Genomic DNA, 22,778 nt, shown 5'->3' on the forward strand with positions numbered 1-22,778 from the left:
TGTAATTAGATTTGATTCATTAAATTGTGCTTTTTTGATAACTATTGTTTTTATTAGAATGCCAGTTAATCATCCTATACATGTTTTGATGCACTTTCTACCACTGTATTTGTTTTATCACTTTACCATGTAACATATTTCAATTATGACAACTTATGCTATTTGCAGATTTATTAAAGATATCACCAGCCCCTAATAATGGTACTACTGGATCTTTACATCATTTACTGCACTCTCCCCCACCCATACCTACATCTGACAGAGTTAGTTCCCCTGATTGTCAATCTGTTGCTCAGTTTGCAAAAACAGAAAGCTGCTTTTGTTCAACCAAGGTATAAATAATAGGGAAAAAAAAACTTAAAATCTAACTTTGATAAAAAAGATGATTTTATTGATGTGTTTTTACTAGATAATTCAATGTCATTCTATCTGAATGATAAACATAAGTATTTCACATAATCATTCATACAGGTTTACAGCAACTTTCCCACATAATAACATTTCTACATTTCTTCTCAACAGCTGCCTTTTGTATAGATTTCTTCTGGAATTTGGTATGGTTTTTCAAGGTTAAAAGTATTCCATACTATTCAGTCCACAGATAACGTCTCATTCAAGAAACGATTAATTGCATATATAAATTTGAAAATAACAATCAGCTTTATTTAAGATATTAATTACCAGGTTGCTACAATAACTGGAGTTGAATCATTTACCAGTCCAGTTGGTAAGCCAAAAATGACAAGTGGACATGATGTATGTATAATGAACACAAATGATACATCCAGTGGATACAGTAAGAAACATCATATGCCATTATGGACATCCTTCATACTTTATCCAAACCAGGTAAGCTGAAGTGAAAATAATTGTTTTTTTTTATTCTTTTCTGAAGACTGTTAAAAGTGTGTGTTCAAGAAATGTAAATTTTTTTTGGGGTGTGGGTGGGGGTTGGTGGGTGTTTTACAACTATCTGTTGGTTACTCAGTCAAGTAAGCTTTTATAGCTTAAATATTGTTGAATCAGGTTTAAAATGTACATGATTTTTCTCTAATTCTTTTTCTGTTACTTTTATTTACATGGGTAAAAATTTCTATTCTTTACTCTGCTTTAATGTATGAATGTATAAAGATGAGAAAAAAAACAAAAGAATGAGTCCTTGTTGAATATGGGTTACATTGTGTAATTTTTAGATTAAATGATTGAAATAACAGGTTTTTGTATCTACCATTTTGCAGACAGTTGTGAATACAACAGGAGCCTGTGTAAACACTGATTCAAGAGCAGAATCTGTTCCATGTGGCAACTATTCTGACCAGAACCAGTCTATCTCACATGATTTCTTATTCAACCCAGGTACACTGTACATCTATTGTCATAAAATATAAAAATTTACTTTGTAATTTTCATTTTATAAATCAGATTGTTTGTGAAATCAATATGTCTTTATAGATAAAACTGAGAAAAATGAAGAAAAATTCCAAACTGTCAAGAGTATTAATTTAGATTGATACTTAAAGGCACTTAGAAAAGAAGGTGTCTATAAAAAATACATGTCTACATTTATACTACATGTATTAGAAAAATAAGTTTTTCATATCTTTTCAGGGTTTCAAAAAGATGATCTTGAGGTCAAACTAAATTCCTACTTAGTTCCTATGTTTGATGGTTTCAGAAATGGTAAGGTCATCTTAAGGGGGAGACTTTTAGTTTCTTTATTTGTTTATATTCAGTATAAAAATACAATAAATTTTATTTTTCTAAACAAGAAGAACTTGCATTTTCCAGAAAATAAAGGACTTTTCTTTGAACTAAGAAATTAGAATTAGTCATTTTTTTAATTGTTGAAGTGAATAAAGGGAACATTTAGGACTGGTTATGATACTTATTGTTTTAATTTTGTGTATTTCAGGGATATGGGAATATACATTTAGATTGATTACAGATTATGCCAGTCAAAGATCAGGGATGGAGATATTTGTTGGTCCAGCCTTTGATTATAACCATGATGGACTAGATGAGGTTTTGGACCAAGGAGTTCAGTAGGTCTTTTGTGTTCTCATACTGATGACAAATGTTGATTACAGTTATTTGTCAGTAATTAATGTTTGTTTTGGTGAACTCTACATTGGTTGCATTTTTTTTGGCTGTTAATGCTTGAGATCTGAAACTACTTATTTTCACATTGTATTTATTACACAGTGAAATTTCATGATCTGTAACTATCTGTGAAAATAAGTAACCCCAAATATGCATAGCATTTACCATATGGTAAGTATCAACATTAATTCTCACCAGACACAAAAATAAGTACCCATATACTTGGCATAAAGAAATATAAGATATTACTTATTTGACTGATTTCATTTTTCAATACAAGCATGCTGTGATTTAAAGGTTGACAGGTATTATAATATATGTATGACTTTCTTGTAGACATGTGGGAGATGGTTATGTCCCTTTACCAACACACTATTACATCATTGTTTTAGCATGTAAACAAGGAGATTTAAAGACATGTACTGAAAAAGACATGGACATTCTTTCCTTTGTTATTCCACATATCCCAAATGTACCCAACTGTATGGTTAGTATTCAACTCTATTTTCAAGTCAGAGTGTTAATGTCTAAAGAAGGGGAGATAATTCACAATTTGAAAAAAAAATCTTTTTGAAATTTGTTTAAAAGAATTGATTTATATTCTTTTGCATGTTTTTTTTAAGTGAGTGAACATGATAGTTTTGATAAAATTTTATATTTCAATGTATACTTTTAACTTCGTTAATTAGACTGGATTAATTTGCTTCTTTCTTTGTACTGAAAAAAAAAATTAATGTTGTTAAATTACAGCCAGACGAGGATTATTTGCTTGAAAATGTTGTTAGAATAAGAGACATTGAGTTGCTAACTGGGATCAAGTTCCTCACTGGGTTCCCAGTAGAGACTGCAGCAAGACTAACAACCTATCTGCCCACTTCTTTATGGAAACCCAAACTCATGGCCCTGAAATGGACTGATTTACCATGTATGAAACCAAATACTAGAAGTTGTTCTGGGTAAATATCAGATAACACATATATTTTTGTATATGTATAAGAGGTTACAAACCCTACCCTGGCAAAATATGTGTTTTACAGAGTGAGGTCAAAATTTGAATGTATTTCAATCACTTTACTTAACTGTCCTTCATCAGATGTTGCATTGCATTATCAGGTTAAGTTGGTATTTAGTGAAACAGTCATATATAACTGTTACCTTGCAAATTATAGTCATTAAATGTTTTAATTGCATGTCACAATTTTTGGCTCACAATTTAGGAAAAAAAAAGTACTTGAGTTTTTGCTAACCCCAACAACTGTAATTTTTTATGCCTACTCTCTATTTTTTTCTCAATACCTATTGAGTTGTTTTAGTAGTTAAATGTCAGTCCCTGTAAGAATCAGACAGTTGGTGAAACATAGTATGATAAAATCCATCATTTTGATAGTGTAATTTGACTATTTGTACCATCAGAATCAAGGAAAACAGACAAAATTTTCCATATCATGCTTGAGCATTTGGTTACAATTTCATTGAAATGCACTGAAAATGAACATTTCAAAGGCAGATAACTCTGTCAAAAGCTTCATTTTTCTAAGATTCTATTGAAAAATTTCTGTGCAAAGCCAGTGATGCAGAGATCAAATAATGGTCTTTTCAAAGAGGGAAAGTATCCTTGAGTGAAATTACATAGTCAGATTGGTGAGATTTTGACATGCATGTTTGAGATTTTTCCCATTTTGCCTGATTCTTACAGAGACTGACACCTAATGTTAGAATGATTGTTTTGACTATTGGAAGCTCTCTACCTTATATTCATTTTTTTTTAATTTAGAGTTAAGGGGATTTAAGCATAACAAGGTGAGATAAATTCATCAGTGCTTTTGCACAGCTGATAATTTCCAATATTATTAGAGTTATTTTTCAGCAAGGTTCCATTATTGCTGATATCATTAGATGGCTTTAGAGCTGATTATGTCACCAGAAAGTTAACACCAGTTATAGAGAAGTTGAGAACATGTGGTGTCCACACACCTTATATGAGATCAGTGTACCCAACTGTCACATTCCCTAACCATTATACAATAGCTACGGTTAGTTTAATTATGCATTATTTAGGTATTATGAAGAACTGTTAAGGATTTTTTATTATTTTGTTGTCGCTAGCTCTGATAAATTGTCAGAAAAAATGGGATTGAGTAGATTTATTTCATGTGGGTTGAATTATGTTTGAAGATAATTCTAAACCTTCTTGAATGAAATTATGCATTTATTATCACGTTTTATTGAAATAACACTGATTTCCACTCTACCCTGGCAGTAACATTTCAGAAGGGCAGATATAGACGATAGTAGTGCACTGACTTGACATGAAACTGATATATGGATGAGGCTTAGAACCGCTGGAAAATTTTAGGCTGTGCAGAGCATTTTCACTGGTTTGAGCTGAATTCATATCATAGTTTTTGTCAAGTCAGTGCACTGTTATTGTCTTCATACAGCAACAAAATTTAAACAAAAAATGATGTTTTAAGCAAGGAAAACAATGTTTTTTATTCAAAATGGATGGCATCCTGGTAACTTCAAAACAACATAACATGATGTCACAACAGAAAAGTAATATTCATTCATTGACCCTATATCACTTGTCAATATGCATTCAATGCATTTTGACTGCTCAAATAGAATAATTGCAATATAAAACATGTTATCAGCCCTCTCATAAGCTTCACTTACATTACTTCGGCACAACTGTTCAAAATGTTATATAGATACTGCCAGCAGACTCCAAAGGGAGATAATTTAAATTAAAGGTTGTACATGTTTGATCTTAATAAGCACAACCTCTTCCTAAACCACTCATGGAATTTCGATGTTATTTTATAAGAACATAGGGTATCATATGTAGATATGCATGAAAGAGTAATCAAGGGAACCAAGGTTACAGCGGTAATCAAATGAATGTAATCCAGGGACAAAGACCAGACATGGAAAACAGACATACACAACAAAGAACATAAAGTAACTAAAATCATAAAAGCAAATGAGCAACTCAGATTCCACTAAAAACTGGGAGCATGGACCAGGTAAACCGGTAGGGTAAACGTCCTCTGCTTTTCTAGAAACACCCCTGAGTTGCTTATAAAAAGTCAAGTCCTGGGTAGATGAAAGAGGAAAAGAAAACTATGACATGTTGAGCAAATCAGTTTTCATGGTGTAGATGGATACACAGTAACGATACATGAGTTCCTGATGACGACCATAAAACTTCTGTAGTGATGACTTCAACATAACCCTGTTCCAGAAGCCTACTTGTTAGAAATCTAGCGCGATACAAAAAGTCTGCGTAGTTTTGGCAATCTCTGGCATAACATATGAGTTGTGATATGAACACTTAATACACAGGTGCTGAAGGGATGTTGCCCCAGATGAAAGGAAAGTTGACAATTCTGAATGAAAAGTCATCATGTTTGTCGTAAAGGTTGGTCAATAGTTTCCCCTTACCATTGATTTTTAAGTGTAGGTCAAGATATGAGGCTGACTTCACAGTGTCTGTAGTATTCTTTATCTCAAGTTCTTTGGGGTAGATGTGATGTATCCAATCCCCGAAACTAGGATTGTTTAAAGATAATACGTCATCTATATAGGGGTAACTGACATTAAAGGATCTAGCTAAGCGATATTCTTTCTTTTGGATCAGATCAGCTATAAAGTCAGCCTCATGAGAGTGAAGGAATAGGTCAGCAAGTAGAGAAGCACTATCTGTTCCCATTGGAATGCCGATTGTTTGTTGAAAAACACACCCACTGCACTGGACAAATACGTTGTTGATTAAAAATTCCAGCATTTGGTAAAAATCTTCTTCTGTATATTTGGAAGATAATTCGGAATTATTTCTTACAAAGTGTGAGGAATCTCTTCCAAAACTATATACTTGTATCTTGGTTTACCATCTTTTTTGGAAAAACAAAGATGTATAATGTTTGTAAGTCGGGATTTTAACTGAGTATGGGGAATAGACGTATACATTGTTGAAAAATCATTGGTATTAGTGCTATTATATTCTGATAATAGTCTTGAACTGATGGTCTCCAGAGGATCTTTCGAATTTTTCAGGAAGAACCAGAATTGAAGGTTTTAGATTTGAGTCGGTTAGAAGCGGGGGATATACTCTTTGTGTACTTGCTCACAGTATTTCTGTTATTGATGATGTCACCGTCGATTTGTCTTAACATTGTCAATTGGTGTTGCAGATTTTTATTTTTGTTATCACAGCATTAGCATGTGATAGAAAATATCAGGTAGTTAGTTTCTAATAGACAATCATCTGCTGTCAATTGAGAACTATACTGCTATAAGCACCCAGAAAAGTCAATTGCAACACAAACATAAAGAATCAACAGACCACACACTTTATATGCTAGCCTTTCATGATTTTTGTTACTAAGGAAAAATCAGTAAATAATTCATTACTGGTATAAAAATATGTGATAAACAGATTAATACTTATGATTTTGCATGAAGTATTGCTTTTGTATTTTTGCTTAATATTTCCTGTCAACTTTTTCTATATTTGTTTGTAGGGTTTATATCCAGAATCCCACGGTATTGTATCTAACAACATGTATGATAATGATATTGGAGAAGTATTTAGTTTATCCAGTAAGACGAAGGGTGATCCCAGATGGTGGGGAGGTGAACCTGTAAGACATTTAATTTTTCATCATTAATAAATTGTGTTTAACATGTGAAATTAATATTTTGTATCCCATTTTGAATTTGGAATGGACACTTTTATTTTCACTATATTCAGATTTATTGCCCTACGCATGTACTTGTTAACTTTAAAAGTACACTAATCGTTTTGAAAGAGGACGGTATTTTATTGAGAACATTTGACATGTCTATATATGAAAGCTATTATCGGTATTATATGCATGCTTTAAAAGTAGTGATCAGTCTGTCTGTCTATCTGTCTGTCTGTCTGTCAATAATTTTGACTTGCATCTCTTTAGTATGTCACACTTTTGTTTTTATCCAATGGGTATTCTGAACTAATAAGGCTGTAAAACATTTTTATGTAAGATATGGAATACAGCCAAGAAGCAAGGAAAGAAAGCCTATACATTTTTCTGGCCTGGATCTGATGTCAATATTTCAGGTGAGCTTTGTGTTCAAGTGTTCGTGTTAATTTATATGAAGGAGTAGATTCACTTTACCCAAGTACCACCACAGGCATATATATCAGAAAAGAATTGAATTGACCCCTGGATAAAATTAAGGATTCTATAGGGGTCAGTTTTTTTCTTAGACAAGTGCCTGTGAGTACAATTGTAAATATGAAAAAGGAAGAACAGAAGTATTCCAAGAAAAACATTTGGTTCATTAAAGTTTTAAAACCCCTAATATTAAAATAGAAAAGTAATTCTGACTACAATGTTATCATAGAATGGTAATGTCATATTCTCTGTAAGGAAGTAGGTGGTGTTGATGACTGTTGCAGTTTTCTCTAAGACTTCAGGCAATGATCAATATTATCATTTTATGTAGTAGATCTTTTATTTATCACATATTAATTTTGTCAGTAAAACAATGTCAGTGAGCAAATAAGTGCAAAATGTAAGAAATTTGAACTTTTCAATGAATTTTGTTTATTTCATTGTGTTAGGTTAGCTTAATTTGAATTGCATTACAACCAGATAAATAAACTGGGCATTAGTTCTATCACAATACAACCAGATAAATATACTGGGCTTTAGTTCTATCACATTACAACCAGATAAATAAACTGGGCATTAGTTCTATCACATTACAACCAGATAAATATACTGGGCTTTAGTTCTATCACATTACAACCAGATAAATATACTGGGCATTAGTTCTATCACATTACAACCAGATAAATATACTGGGCATTAGTTCTATCACATTACAACCAGATAAATATACTGGGCTTTAGTTCTATTCTATTACAACCAGATTAATAAACTAGGCATTTGTTCTATCATTTGAAAATAAAAATATGTTGGTCAACATTGGATGTGAAAAAGTGAAAATTTGAGAATCAAAGGGGTTTGCCACTTAACCTATTCAACTTAAACAAAGAATGCCAGTGTTGAACAACTGTGAGCTGTTATTGTGAAACATTGTCTCTATAAACTTAGTTCATTTACATTAATATGCTGAAATATGAAATACAACACCAGCATTACATATCACAAGTATAAGTTATTGTTAGAGTGATTATCCATGAGCTTGCTGTAAGGCCAGTGATATCTCCAGATAATGCATTATGGCTAACCATATTACTGGTTCTGTTTCAGGCAGTTATCCTGAAGTCTGGAAAGGTTATGACGGGTAAGTACATTTATATTATTGATAGTGCAGTGCAGTCACATCTTGTCTTAGGGACCACCTGTATTCAGCAGTAACACTATAATTTAAATACTCCTGTATTGTGAATTCTATGTAGATTTAACCTGTCTATAAAGGCAACCTGTCTTATGTGAACATGTTTTACTCTCCTTGGACAGGCTTGACAGTTTAATTTCATTTGTAATGTCCAAAAGAGAGATCATGGGACAATAAATCTTTCCTTCTATACACATTCACTTTTTGAGTTTTAAATTAAGACATTTACTTACTAGGGATCCTATCAGAATACAGAAAGAAAATGAGGTGATTTATTGGTAATCCGTACTTTATTCCTTTGATCATATTGGCTGATGTTTTCCTTCCTCATGTACATAAGATGTTCAAAAATGTTCGTCAAAACATTGGGAGTGATTGTGACGCATTACTCTTCTTAAAATGATGTCACACACCAGCAGTTTGTAGTCACGCTACTAGATTTTTGCTGAAATTACATTAAAATGATAAAAAATGCAATTATTGGAGTACTGATAAACAGATTAATAATTACTTCTGATTTTGATACTGACAGTATCATGTGGAACATCTCGAATTGTGCTCACATGCTCATTGAGATTTTCACATGATATTGTCAGTATCAAAATAAAAAAAAAACTATTATTCTATATTTATCAGAGATCCTGAAGGAAAATCTGGTTGTAATTACAAAGAGACATATTTTTGTTTTCCAACAACCTTTAGTAAGATAGGGTTTCCTGAGAGACTAGACACGGTGATGGACTGGCTGACATTACCTGAAGAAAAGAGACCTGACATTGTAACACTTTATTTTGATGAGCCAGACCATGCAGGGCATCAGAAAGGTCCAGAGAGTGAAATGGTAGGTTTTTAAATCTGTGTACTGATTTGGAGGTTATTTTAAACCATGTTGATGCTTTAGTTATTTCTCAGATAAACCAAGTAATTTGCATTATGATTGTCTTCTTCTTGCTTTCATTAATTGGTGATTTAAAGGTGAACACCAGTTAATGTCAGATAAATGTATATTTATGTTTGCAAATATAGGAAATTAAACATTTAGTCAAAAATTGATTTTAGGTTTCTTGTTTTGAGTTCCTCTATTTAAACAACCTAAATTAGATTGAGTCTCAAACCTTTTGATAGGTTAATGGTCAGCTAGAAACAGTAGATGATATGCTGGGACGACTAATGAATAAGCTTTACCAGAAAGGCTTACAGGACTGTGTTAATATGATTGTCATTGCAGATCATGGTAAATATTAGGAATATGTTACAAGTGAAATCTAAAGACTTGTTCATGGTTTCTTTGTAGTTACAATGGTTTGTGTTAATATAAAAAAATGACTTTCATTACTATTGTTATGGGGAGCTTTTTTTTTGGATATCATTTAATTGATTTATAAATCGATTGAAGTGTTTCTAGTTTTATGAAATGACTCTCATAATCCCCAAGCTAACAAACAAATAAATCAAACTGCATGTAAGGGAGATAATTCATTCAATTTCTTATTCATTTTTTTTTTTAGCTTTTCTCAACTTTTAATTTGCATTGATTAATTTGCCAACTTATTACAGGTATGCAGGATGTATCATGCAGTGATGTTGTCAAGCTACCAGAATACATGCCAGAAGATATCAAGAATGTCTTAGTCTTTGATGGAACATTTGGACATATAGAAAATGATTATGCAAGAATTTCTAAGTATAGAATCAAAACAGACAGTAAGTTGTTTTAACTTCTATTATAAATTCTGTAACTTAATTCTTAAATAAATTAATTAGTTTGCAATTGTATAGATTTTTCTTGTCTTGGTTTTTATATTGCTGATGACATTTTATAAAACTAATTATTTTGCACTGATATTGTTATTTAAACTTATTGCACCAAATCCTATCATTTACAGGTACAGATAACTTAATGATTTGAACTCAGTTGTGAAATTTCTTCAGTTCTTTAATTTAAGCAATCAGTTTTGTCAGAGCTTGAGTTTGTCTTTATAGACGTGAGCCATGTACCTGTAACTAAGATAATGGATGATCTGATGTGCAAGAATCCAGCCATGAAGGTGTTCACTAAAGAAATAGAACCTAAACGATTCCACTATAGAAACAATAAAAGGATTGGAGATATACTGTTGGACCTTCAGGATGGATGGCTTGTTTCTGAGTAGGTAATTTTCATGTTTAAAGGCCCTAGTATGCTTAAGGTAGATCATACCTATTATTTCTAGTAGATTTTTCTAATTTTTCTCATAGATTACTTTGCATGAACACATTTCAGAATTTTAATGTATAAAACTTAGGTCACCAAATTTGTTTTCGAGATAATTGATAAGTGAATTTATATTTTTGAAATTGTACAAGGAAAGCTGCGATTGATTTTTGGGGTTATGACTTGAACCATTTAGGAGTTTGGGTAAAAAAAGGTCAGAAGCAAGCATCTTCTTGGTGTCTGGATATAATAATTTGAGAAAAAGAGTGAATTTCTAGAAATCATACTGCAAGGTGCCATTACATTGAAGGAAGCCTTTTTTGGAGGGTTTGACATGAACAGTGAATTTGGGCCAAAAAGGGGCCACATTGATTCTCTTCAAAATCTTTTCCTGTTTCAAATCTTTAATTGCAATTTATATTCAAAGCTTGATCAAGCTTGAACGGTAGTCCAAGCTGTCAAGTATTTGACCTCTGTTGTGTATCAAACTGTGTCTTGCAAAATAATTTGATTTGAGTTTAGTAAACCCAGTTTTAGGTATATAGAAATCACCTTGTCTGTGTGTCTGTCTGTCAGTTTGTTCTTCAGTCCACCATTTTTATAAGCTTTGTGAGCTTGCTTGTGTATTTCTGCTTTGTGAGCTTGCTTGTGTATTTCTGCTTTGTGAGCTTTCTTGTGTATTTCTGCTTTGTGAGCTTTCTTGTGTATTTCTGCTTTGTGAGCTTGCTTGTGTATTTCTGCTTTGTGAGCTTTCTTGTGTATTTCTAATTCTGACTGTAAAAATTGCATGATGTTATACTTTTCCTATTTTCTTCAATTTTTTTTCTCTTCAAAATGTTTTTAGAAAAGCTTCAAAATTGTTCAAGATTTCATTGTTAGATCCCTTTTAATACTGTATTGTTGTTATCAATAACATATTTTGATAAGTAGTTGAATACGTCAATTTTTAGACAGGATTAATTTTGTTTATTTTTCAGTACAAACTTTTTTTGGTGCACAGGAGGCAATCATGGTTGGGATAACCTGTTTAAATCTATGCATGTAAGTTCTCTTATTTCTGTTAAGATATTTAAGTCATGGTCATATGACCTCATTACATGGTCAAAGTGTTTATCAAGATTATTTGGTTGGAAGATTTTTGATTGGTCAATTTTTGCATCAAAGTGTTTCAAAGTTTTTTTTGAAAAATAAGATATATAAAATCCATCTAAGTTCATTGTCAAAGTCCCTAAAAAAAAAAAAGAAACTTTGATTGTGAAATTCAGTTTAGTTCTGGTAAAAAATTGAAAGCTTCCTCTTTACTTAAATCCTTATCTTTGATGTTTCATGCAAGTTTGAATAAAAAAAAGGTTACGGAAGAGGACAATCTTTCCTAATGGTCGCGTTTTACTATTATCTCATTCTGAAGATTTACAGAATTATTTCACTAGCATTGTTACATGAAGGTATTTAAAGCAATTTACATCTATTCAGGCATTGTTTTTGGCACATGGACCAGCATTCAGACAGGAGGTTGAAGTCAAACCTTTTGAGAACATAGAACTATACAATCTAATGTCTGGTTAGTATTAGGATTTTAGTCCAATATTTTACAAAAAAAACTTTGTAATAAATTTTTATAGATGAAAAGAAGCTTAACAATTTTCTCCTTAATAATTCCATTTTCATACCAGCATTAGAACGTATGTATTATTAAAGATTTTGAATGGTATAATAAAAGATCTCTTTTTACTGTTTCAACATTTTACATTTTACTCTTGATTTAAATGATAATTAAGAAATACACTCATTTTTAACTCAGATTTTGTTGAGCTATTTTGCTACACTGAAAAATAATTTGAATTTCAGAGATACTTGGAATTACCCCAGCCCCTAACAATGGTACTGTGGGTACTTTACATCACATACTGATGAATCCTGGTACTGTACCAGTAATGACTGCTAATATGACTAACTACTCCTTGACTAAACCTACACCTGTCTGTGGATGTTCTGGGGTATTACTTATATAGTTGTTTGATTACCTCCCTTTAAATTGTTGAACAGACATAAAAGTTAAATGTTGTATGTATATCGGTGTGATAGGTATAATCCCTATTTGTCTATCTGTCTGACAGTCAAACTTAGATAAACAAACAAACAATATTCATTTTGTAAATAAATTTGGCCTGCATATTTTTCCCTTCAGCTTTTAAAAATGTGCAAATTATAATGAATTAGTGCACTAAATTGTGAGAGTTATTGATGTTTTTGACCTTAGTAGTTAATGAATCTCAGACAATGGAAGTCTTCAATTTACACAAGCACTATTTAATTTGTAGAACATATCTGTTTCTGTTCCATTAAATGAATCACATGTTTTGCCATATGGAGTGCCAGCTAATGTAAATGGTAAAATGTATGTAAGGAATTACTCCACATTTTCCTCTGGATTTACTCGAGATGGACCTCTCTGGACGACTGTAAACCTACCCTTAACAAAAAATAAGGTAAAGTGAAAACTATCAGTTATCTCCAGCAAATTAATGAAAAATTAATCATTTAATTGTGAAATTAGTTTCAACTGTTTAAAAGTAAGTTTTTGGTTACTTAATAATTATTGGTTTATCCATTGAAAGGATTTATTCTTCAAGTTGCTTTTGCCAATTGTCTAAAAATTCATGACAGTTTTTTGGAAGATTCTCTGAAAATATAGGTTGATACAAGTTTTTTTTAAAATTTAGCTAGCTTACTCAGTTTGTTTTTTTTCTCTTGAAGAGTATAATTCTCTGTTATGTTCTGTAATATGAAACTTCTTAAATATTTTGTGAATATAGTTTTCCTTTTTTTTAATGCAGGTATATGAATTATATTGTGTTTTTGTAGAAGAATGAAACAGACTGTTTTGTAACTGACATTAACATGTCTGATAGAAGTTGTTCTGAATATAATAACAACGCTATGAACCTCACTCTACGTGCAATCAGTCAGGGTTGTAAGTATACCTTTTTTTCCCCTAATGAAATTCTAGGAATACTTACAACCTGACTTGGGGTTCATAGCCCTCTCATTGAGGAACTAATAGTTCTTCAATGAGAGGGCTATGATTAGTTTCTCAATGAGAGGCCTATGAACCTCAAGTCAGGGTTGTAAGTATTCCTATTTTCCCTAATGAGGTACCTGTGACCTTTGACCTTGTTGAACTGGAATAGCCCAAGCTAAATACCAGTTTATTAAATGAATTCATCTATTGAATATAAGTGACAACTGAGCTTTAACTCTGTGGTCATTTTAATTGACACCCTCACTCATGCAGTTAAACTGCTGTATGATAGTTTTTCTTTCACATGGAAAAATTTACCTGTTAGGAGTTATAGTAGGTGAATCCTGGAGTGTGAAATCAGTGTTCAAATAACAATATTCTGTTTTCCCATTTGTTATAATTCTCTAGAAGTTTAAGTTACATGTAATCATATTATTAGAGGAAAATAAGTCATGAACACTCTGAATAATGTGACCATGTTGCAATTTTCTTATGTAACAAAAGAAGTGCTTAGTGGTTTTTTTTCACATTAGCTAAATGCACATATCTTTTTTTATTTTATCCTTGTAATTTCAGTTAATTTGATGAGAAGTTAGTCCAAGTCTTTGTATAGGTTTTTAGTATGAACATGTCCACTAGAAATGAAAATTATACAAAAATGATGCATCTTTAATCATTCACCATTAAGTCAATGTTATTTCACTTTCATCCCACAGTTATGAGAATCTCAAGATTATTTTGTTGGAGTTAACAACTACCCTATTCTTTAGGAAAAAATCTCCTGCCTTGTAGAAAACGATCTCCTACTTTCAGCTGTTTAACTGCTTGAATGAAGGTGTCTTTTTAAATGATCACAGAGTTAAGCTCCATTGTTCAATGGAGGAGTTCACTCAGCAAAACTGGTATTTACCTTGAGCTACTCCAGTTCAACAAGGTCAGTAATAAAAGTCAATGGACTGTAATTCCTCAATAAGAGAGCCATGAACCTCATTCTTCATTCAATTAGTTCGGGTTGTAAGTATTCCTACTTTTAAAAAAAATATTAACTTGATTAATGAAAAAGATGTGAACATGGACTTCAGACATTGTTCAGTAGAGAAACATACTTGGAGAAATACTCTTTTTGCACTTCGTTCACCTTTTTTCAAAAAAGTATAGTATAATGTAATTTATCATACTCCCCACAATTAAAAAAATTGGGTTATATATGGGAATAACAAATGTCTGTCTTTGTTTATTGTGATTGTAGTGCCATCAAATAGATTTTGATTATGTTTCATATGAGAAATGGATACCATGTGTAGAATGTGTATGAAGAAAGATGACTGTGGTCAGATGCTTGCAAAGGAAGATAACCGAACTTATTGGTTCACATGTTTTAGAGTTCATGGTGAAAGATTATCCTTTAATGAGTTGGCTCCAGTTATGATTTTCATTTGATTGCAAATTTTACATTAGCGTGAAAATTTTTCTTATGTCACTGTCAATAATAAATTAAAAAAAAATGTGTCCTTCAAGAATAGGCAAGTTCTCAAATTTGAATATATTCTGTAATAGTTTCAGGTAAGTCTATTGTTTATGGTATGCATATCATAGACAATTACCAAACTGTTATGTGTATTTTTTATTTTCAGTTACACAGGTCTCTGGTGTTAATTTCTTGAGTTCATTGTCTCCTATGTATGATGGATTTTACAGCGGTAAGTTCTTTCTGCATGTAAAACTTCCACGGCCATTTAAAAGATGCAAACAGAAATGAAAATGTAATTGCATGCTACAATTTTGTGCTTTTAGTTATCTTACTTCATGATGTTTTGCTTATCAGTCTTATTTTTGTCCTTTACCTTAATTTATTTGTAAAAATTAAGAATTCCGTTGTCTGCAATGAAATAGATCAGAGTAGCCCTAGATCAAACAAGTCATAAATTGGTAATAAAACATATCTACTAACCCTTTAAAATGGTGTTAAACAAGAAACATACAATTTTTCTTTTGGCCTAATTAATACAATTTGTTGTAGGTATTTGGTCATATGCATGGAAGCTGACAGAGCATTACAGCAAAAGATATGGTAACATCAGTGTGACAGTTGGACCAATTTATGATTACAATGCAGATGGGTTGTCAGATGATAGTTCTTCCCTCAACTCTAGGTAAATTAATTCCTGTATTATCTCACTACCAAGTAGTAATAACAATTTTCAGTTTTTTTCCATGCCATCTCACATGATAATGGTAATTTTTTATAATCACTTTTGCAATAAAGGTGGGGACTAGTTATGGAATGATAAGCAGCGGACACACCACTTGTTATTGAACTGAAAGCATATTCTAAATACTTTATAGAGATGAGCTAAAAATGGCATAATCATGTGAGTCAGAATGACATTTTATCCATTTTTTTTTACAGCTTATACTTTTAAGTATATTTAACTTCAGTTGTGGTCCTTTCATCAATCAAGAAATGTTTTACCTTTCAGTACAGTAAATGAGAATAGTTCAGTTATAATACCCACACATTTTTACATGATTCTGATGAAATGTAAAGATAGCAACCAAAGTCTCCCTTGTAATGGAGAAATTGATGTACAGTCTTATATCCTACCACATGTACAGATCATTCCTAATTGTCAGGTAAGAGAAAGTGTACTGGTCAGGCCTAATTGTCAGGTTAGAACAAATGTACTTGTCACTCCCAATTTTTAAAGGACAAAACAGAAATAAAAAGTAAAATGAAAGAGCACATAGAAACATACAAAACATGATCAACCAAGACTCCTTCAAAAACTCTAAGAAGAGCCATGACAAAAATATTATTAAAAATTAAGCCAGTAGTACCATAATTATACAAGTACAAATGTTATTTCTGTAATTTTACTTTTATATTAGTTCCAACTGGACTATCTTAAGGACAATGTAGCCAGAATCAGAGACATTGAGTTACTGACTGGATTACAGTTCCTGACAGAAAACATTGACCAAGACCTTGCAGCCAGACTGAGGACATACCTACCTGTAACACTATGGCCTGAGGAGATGATCCAGACTTGGTTAGAAAAGTCATGCACAGATGAGCAGGGCGTTTGTCAATCAGAGTGAGTTAGATACTATTTAAAAAGGTTCACTGAATAGATAGAGTACAAGATATTATTTATCTCATTATAACAGACAATAAAGAATTCTTAATCCTTTTCAGAAAGGGTTCAGTTACCAAGGACACCCTGAGATGTAACTTGCCTTTTGCTCATTGTTTTGAAATTTGCATAAAAATAAGATGTTAAAGTTCTATGGAACAAACTTATAAACCACCAACTTAACACCATGTGAAAACAAGTACAATCTTTAAAAACAGAAAGCCAACACATTTTCTCGCTTTGTCAGTCTATTATTAAAATACCAAGTCTGATTTAGATTTTATATGGTGAACAGTGTAAGCCAATGTATGAAAGTCAAAAACTGTTGACTGAAACTATTCTGGGCATTACGGCCCCACTGGAGCCTTCAATTTCACAGTTGTCATCACTTTTGTTTAAGTGAAATGTGAGGTTGTAAGCTTCATAGATAAGAGGTTGTAAGCTCCATAGATAAGGTTGCCATAGTTAAACATCATCAGTGTCATGTGATGTCAAAGTGAACTCAATACCGACTATGTCTGAAAAAATATAAGTTTCCCACATTTGAGAAAAACTAATCCTTTATTATTGTTTCAATTAAATTCAGTCTATTACCATCTGCAAGTGATAATGAACAAACATTTTTCTCCATTAACCAAATAGAGGTGCACCATCTTTTCTTTTATTTTTAGTTACCAACCTCTGATTTTGATATCATTAGATGGGTTCAGAGCAGATTATTTACTCAGGAACTTTACTCCGTATGTCAGGAAATTGAGTCAGTGTGGATCACATGCTCCTTACATGAGATCAGTGTATCCAACAAAGACATTTCCTAATCATTATTCTATTGTCACAGTAAGATTATGTATGAACATGCACAAACAATTGAAATTTGGAAGTTAATGGTTTGCAATGGCTCAATCAATTTAAGTAGCAGTCATCATAAAAATCTGAAGTAGGTGATTCATGTATGTCAAAACCCACCAAATTCACTTTACTTCTTATTCAGAATTAGTTACAGACCTCATAGTTAGTCTTATTTTTTCATTTTGGTGTTGCACTTTTGAGATAAAAAGTACATAGATAGTACATGAAATAAGCACTTTGCAAGAGTTATTGTTCTTGATTTGATTTGATTGGTTCTATAGTGAGATGAATGTATGGTTTTCTCAAGAGTACAGTTCTGAAAACAGAAAAGACATTTGTTAAGAAAAAATGTAGCATCTGAAGTGTTGAAAAAACATTGTATATTCGGTGGGTATTTCTACACCACAAATCACATGTACCATAGGCATTGTCTGAATTTTATATAGACTGGTACTTAAATAGTATCAAACTGTTATACAGTTAAACCTGTCTCATATGATACAGTTTATTTCAGTCACTTTTACTGTCTCACTGCTAAGCATTTGTTTACAATTTGTATTATATCCAAAGTAAAAGTTTAACAAGTTTAAATAAGATTTTTTTAATGATCTATGTTTTTTACAAATTTGCAGGGTTTATATCCAGAATCTCATGGTATTATAGACAACAACATGTATGATGAGACAATAGGATCCTGGTTTGGTATGAGTAAACCTAATGCTAGTGATCCAAGATGGTGGAAAGGTGAACCTGTAAGTTAAGTATTCTATTCAGTAAGATGTATTGTTTATGGTACTAGTAGACAATATTACAGTCAACTCTTGATATCGGTGTGACTGATAAGAATCAAACTCCAGTGGTGGTGGAATTCAGAGAAATCTCAGACATCTAATGGTAAGATTTCATGTTCTATAATGTATCAAGTTAAAGAACATTGAAATCTTACAGAAGAGGTGTCTGAGATCATTGGAGTCTTACAGGAGAGGTGTCTGAGATCATTGGAGTCTTACAGAAGAGGTATCTGAGATCATTGAGATCTTACAGAAGAGGTGTCTGAGATCATTGGAGTCTTACAGGAGAGGTGTCTGAGATCATTGGAGTCTGACAGGAGAGGTGTCTGAAATCATTGAAATCTTACAGGAGAGGTGTCTGAGATTTCCTAGTCTTACAGGAGAGGTGTCTGAGATCATTGGAGTCTTACAGGAGAGGTGTTTGAGATCATCGGAGTCTTACAGGAGAGGTGTCTGAGATCATTGGAGTCTTACAGGAGAGGTATTTGAGATCATTGAAGTCTTACAGGAGAGGTGTCTGAGATCATTGAAGTCTTACAGGAGAGGTGTCTGAGATTTCCTAGTCTTACAGGAGAGGTGTCTGAGATCATTGGAGTCTTACAGAAGAGGTGTCTGAGATTTCCTAGTCCTGCTTTGGATTCTCCTTTTCACCTTACTAATGTGATTGTTATGCCAATTTATAATAACCTGCTTTCCACTTTGTATTCGCAAGATTTCATAAAACATTTTATTCTGGGGGCAGAAGCATTGCATGTTTTATTTCATCCATGGTGAGAAGGGAACTATTAAATATTCATGAGTTTAACCTAAATAATAGATCATTGTTTTGTCTTGTTTTATGTCTTGTTTTATATTTTGTTCATCTTTCACATCGATAGATATGGAATACAGTGAAAAAACACAACAAGACTTCAGCTACCTATTTTTGGCCTGGGTCTGATGTAAGCATTCAAGGTAAGAATATCTGAAGATATTATAAGTTTCAGAAGTTGAGGATTTCTTTGCTGCTCAAATGTTATTGATGAATATTTTAAGATACCAGTATTACAAAATCATGGTATGATGCCAACAAAAAAAACCCCAAAAAACTACTGTTACCTGATTTGTTTCTAATCCTATTTGTATTATTTTTATTTCAGGAATGTATCCAGATATTTGGAAGAAGTATAATGGGTGAGGATTAGTTTGTTATAATGTTGTAATCAGTTCTTCTGATTAAAATTAATTTGTAATAATAAGGGGATCACATTAAAGGGAATGAATAATAGTAAGACGGTCTTCTAATGCAACACTAATCACCACAGAAATTTTTCACTGTCATCTGTAGACAATTGGTTTCCAGATATTAGATTAAATATGTGTCAAATAATTATATGGTTTGAAATTCAAAGCTTGAAAATCATGCTAATAGTTGTCCAACTTTTCAGGGTGTAACCTCTATCACTGCATCAAGCTAAGCCCCTTGGAGCATTTGAGCATTTTATTGCAATTTGAAAACATAAGAATTTTAAATTTACAATTAAACTAAAAGTAACTGTATAATATTCAGGAGAATTCCCTTCAACTCTAGAGTAGATGAATTACTGACATGGTTATCTTTACCACCGGGCAAAAGACCAGATTTTGCCACATTGTATTTTGATGAACCTGATCATGCTGGTCATAATTATGGACCTGATGACATTGTCAAGGTAATTTATATCAAAGTTCAAGGTTTTGAACACTGCATGCATATCCTTAAATCAATCTGATCAAGCAGGACATAAGTGTGAACCTGATGAATTAATGTCTGTCAAATTTTAATTTTTGGTCTTTAATGATGTCTGTAAAGCATGATATATCATTTCAATAAAAGACTATCAGCAGTTTGTACTGTCTTGTGTCTGTCCAATTTCTCCAGCCATTTTGCCAACACAACCTATTGCATATTATTGAATCCTTTATTAAAATAAGCATTAAATAACAAATTTGCTGTGTTTCAGATTGGTCAAGCCTTGGATAAGGTTGATAAAGCTGTTGGTAGACTGATGGAGGGATTATACCGAGCTGATTTACATAACTGTGCTAATATCATCATTGTAGCTGATCATGGTACAGTTCTATACATATTATCTCTTATAAGTTAAAATTGTGCTGGAATAGTACTACCAGTAGTATATAGAACTTTCATTTGAACATTGTTAAGTATTTAGAGCTTCCATTGTAAAATCTTATTATTCCTGTGCTCCAAGGGAACCAAGATTTTAGCAGAAATCAGAAGAATGTAATCCAGACACAAAGATTAGACATGGAAAATAGACAAACACCAAAAAGAACATAAAATAACCAAAATAATACATACAAAGTAACAAAGGTAAATGAGCAACTCGGACTCCACTTAAAACTGGGAGCATGGAACAGGTGCACCAGGAGTGTATATACTGTTTTAATCTTGTTTGTTCGTAAAATAACCAAACTTATACATATAAAGTAACAAAAGTAAATGAGCAACTCAGACTACACTAAAAACTGGGAGCATGGACCAGGTACACTGGTAGGGTATGTGCTGTTTTAATCTTGTTTGTCCTTATTTCCATCAGTGACACCTTTTCATTACAGTTTTTTCTGTAACTACTATTTTTTTAATGGTAAAAATTTCAGGTATGTCAGACAATGATTGTAACAGGATAATTACAGCCAGAGACTATCTAACACAGTACAACAACATGTATATTTATGAAGGAGCATTCAGTAGGATTAATCCAAAGATAAGATATAGTCCAAACCATCCTAATCCTGTCCCTAATCCAGGTAAAGTTACAATTTGATTTACAGTTTAATTTTTAGTCATTGAAGTAAAACAGTACATCTTTAATTTTTTGTCATATTTGCATTACAAGAAAAAAGACGATTTTATAACATACTTGTGATTTCTGTATCTGCCTTGTTTTTAGTTGATGTTTGGTGTTGACTTAATAAACGACAATGCCAATACAAAATGCATTTTATTGTAATATTTTTACTTAATATATAATTTATTTTTCATGATCAAATCTCATGGAGATTTAAGATTTTATGAAGTAATATTAACATAGTTTGATAAACATGGATGAAGTAAAGATGAATGATTACAAATTGGCTTTCATCTACTGTGAAGTACTATTTTTCGTGGGGTACCAATATTCATGGTTTTCGTGGGTAGACAAAACCACGAAATTTGGTTCCCAAGGAAAAGGAAATTTCCTTTGATGTGTATATTGAAAACCTCAAAAACATGAATTCAAGAATTCACGAACTCATGTTTCTTACCTGATCCACGAAAATTGGTATCCACAAATTAAAGTACTTTCACAGTAAATTATTTTTTCTATTACCATTACATATTTTTTCAGTGCCTATATCTGATATTATTGCTAATTTGAGCTGTAAAACACCACACATAAAGGTTTTTGAGAAGTCCTTGTTACCAAAGAGACATCACTATGCCAACACTAAAAGAATAGCTGATATTGTCGTTGATGTAGAGGATAGGTGGCTTTTTACATATAGGTACTTAATAATATATATAGTTCTCTTATTAGCATACTCATATTATACAAGAATTAATAGTCTGTGTTGATACATTTTAAAATGGTGTGAAAGATCATTCTTTTTCAGGTTTGGGATTTCATTACTTTCGTTGGTTTGTGAAAACTAAATTTTTTCAGTGAAATGTATATTAGTTCAAATCACTGTGAAAAGAAGGAAGGAATTCAATGAACTTTTGATAAATAGAAAAAAAATTATATCGGTAAATTACAATCCTTCCAAAGTAGATTCATGTTGTGGTAGTTGGTCTGTTTTGTACTAGTCTTCGTAGGAATCAGGTGAAATTTGAAAAATCAGAAACCTGCATAAAATTCAAAAGAACATTTTGAATGTTGAAAAATAAAACATTTGGACAGAGTTATCTGTAGCTGAAACATTAATTTGTAGTGCATTTCAATAAAATTATAACTCATTTTGCCAAAAAATGACAGAAAATCTGGTCAGTGTACCTCAGTTCTACTTGTACTAATAACCCAGTTTCACCCACTGCCTGATTTTAACAGAGATCAGTACTGGAAAATGAAAAAAGTAAATAAATTTTATTTTGTATAGATATACCGGTAGATAGAATTTATAATGGAAAAAAAAAAAAAAAAACTGAAATCACTAAATATTTGTATTTTGTTTTATTGTAGATCACTGCATAATTACAATAAGAAATATTGTCAGGGTGGTAACCATGGATACGACAATGCTTACAAATCAATGAATGTAAGTTTTAGTTCAAGTTTCAGATTAAAAAACAGTCTATACTTTAAATTATCTCCATC

The 22,778-nt window shown here is 32.0% G+C and overlaps 1 protein-coding gene across 3 annotated transcripts in view; it reads left to right on the forward strand.

Annotated features, from left to right (window-relative positions):
• LOC148629500 (uncharacterized) overlaps positions 1-22,778 on the forward strand; it is a 52,865-nt gene that overhangs the window by 22,236 nt on the left and 7,851 nt on the right. For all 3 annotated transcript variants that reach the window (XM_088552413.1, XM_088552423.1, XM_088552429.1), the window contains 33 exons: positions 169-332; positions 685-849; positions 1,239-1,356; positions 1,609-1,680; positions 1,913-2,042; positions 2,437-2,587; positions 2,851-3,056; positions 3,968-4,133; positions 6,624-6,743; positions 7,126-7,201; positions 8,364-8,397; positions 9,154-9,292; positions 9,577-9,685; positions 10,009-10,155; positions 10,435-10,600; positions 11,623-11,686; positions 12,119-12,206; positions 12,494-12,642; positions 12,967-13,134; positions 13,511-13,619; positions 15,302-15,367; positions 15,688-15,820; positions 16,148-16,301; positions 16,557-16,762; positions 17,473-17,638; positions 18,283-18,402; positions 19,320-19,395; positions 19,581-19,614; positions 19,991-20,132; positions 20,424-20,532; positions 21,082-21,231; positions 21,813-21,969; positions 22,644-22,719. In XM_088552413.1, the coding sequence (XP_088408539.1) occupies positions 169-332; positions 685-849; positions 1,239-1,356; positions 1,609-1,680; positions 1,913-2,042; positions 2,437-2,587; positions 2,851-3,056; positions 3,968-4,133; positions 6,624-6,743; positions 7,126-7,201; positions 8,364-8,397; positions 9,154-9,292; positions 9,577-9,685; positions 10,009-10,155; positions 10,435-10,600; positions 11,623-11,686; positions 12,119-12,206; positions 12,494-12,642; positions 12,967-13,134; positions 13,511-13,619; positions 15,302-15,367; positions 15,688-15,820; positions 16,148-16,301; positions 16,557-16,762; positions 17,473-17,638; positions 18,283-18,402; positions 19,320-19,395; positions 19,581-19,614; positions 19,991-20,132; positions 20,424-20,532; positions 21,082-21,231; positions 21,813-21,969; positions 22,644-22,719 (4,130 nt within the window). The remainder of the gene's footprint in view (positions 1-168; positions 333-684; positions 850-1,238; positions 1,357-1,608; positions 1,681-1,912; positions 2,043-2,436; positions 2,588-2,850; positions 3,057-3,967; positions 4,134-6,623; positions 6,744-7,125; positions 7,202-8,363; positions 8,398-9,153; positions 9,293-9,576; positions 9,686-10,008; positions 10,156-10,434; positions 10,601-11,622; positions 11,687-12,118; positions 12,207-12,493; positions 12,643-12,966; positions 13,135-13,510; positions 13,620-15,301; positions 15,368-15,687; positions 15,821-16,147; positions 16,302-16,556; positions 16,763-17,472; positions 17,639-18,282; positions 18,403-19,319; positions 19,396-19,580; positions 19,615-19,990; positions 20,133-20,423; positions 20,533-21,081; positions 21,232-21,812; positions 21,970-22,643; positions 22,720-22,778) is intronic.

Source organism: Perna viridis, chromosome 1, assembly GCF_037379345.1.
Source record: "Perna viridis isolate PV_CMFRI_1.1 ecotype Kerala chromosome 1, ASM3737934v1, whole genome shotgun sequence".
Classification (NCBI taxonomy): Eukaryota; Metazoa; Mollusca; class Bivalvia; order Mytilida; family Mytilidae; genus Perna; species Perna viridis.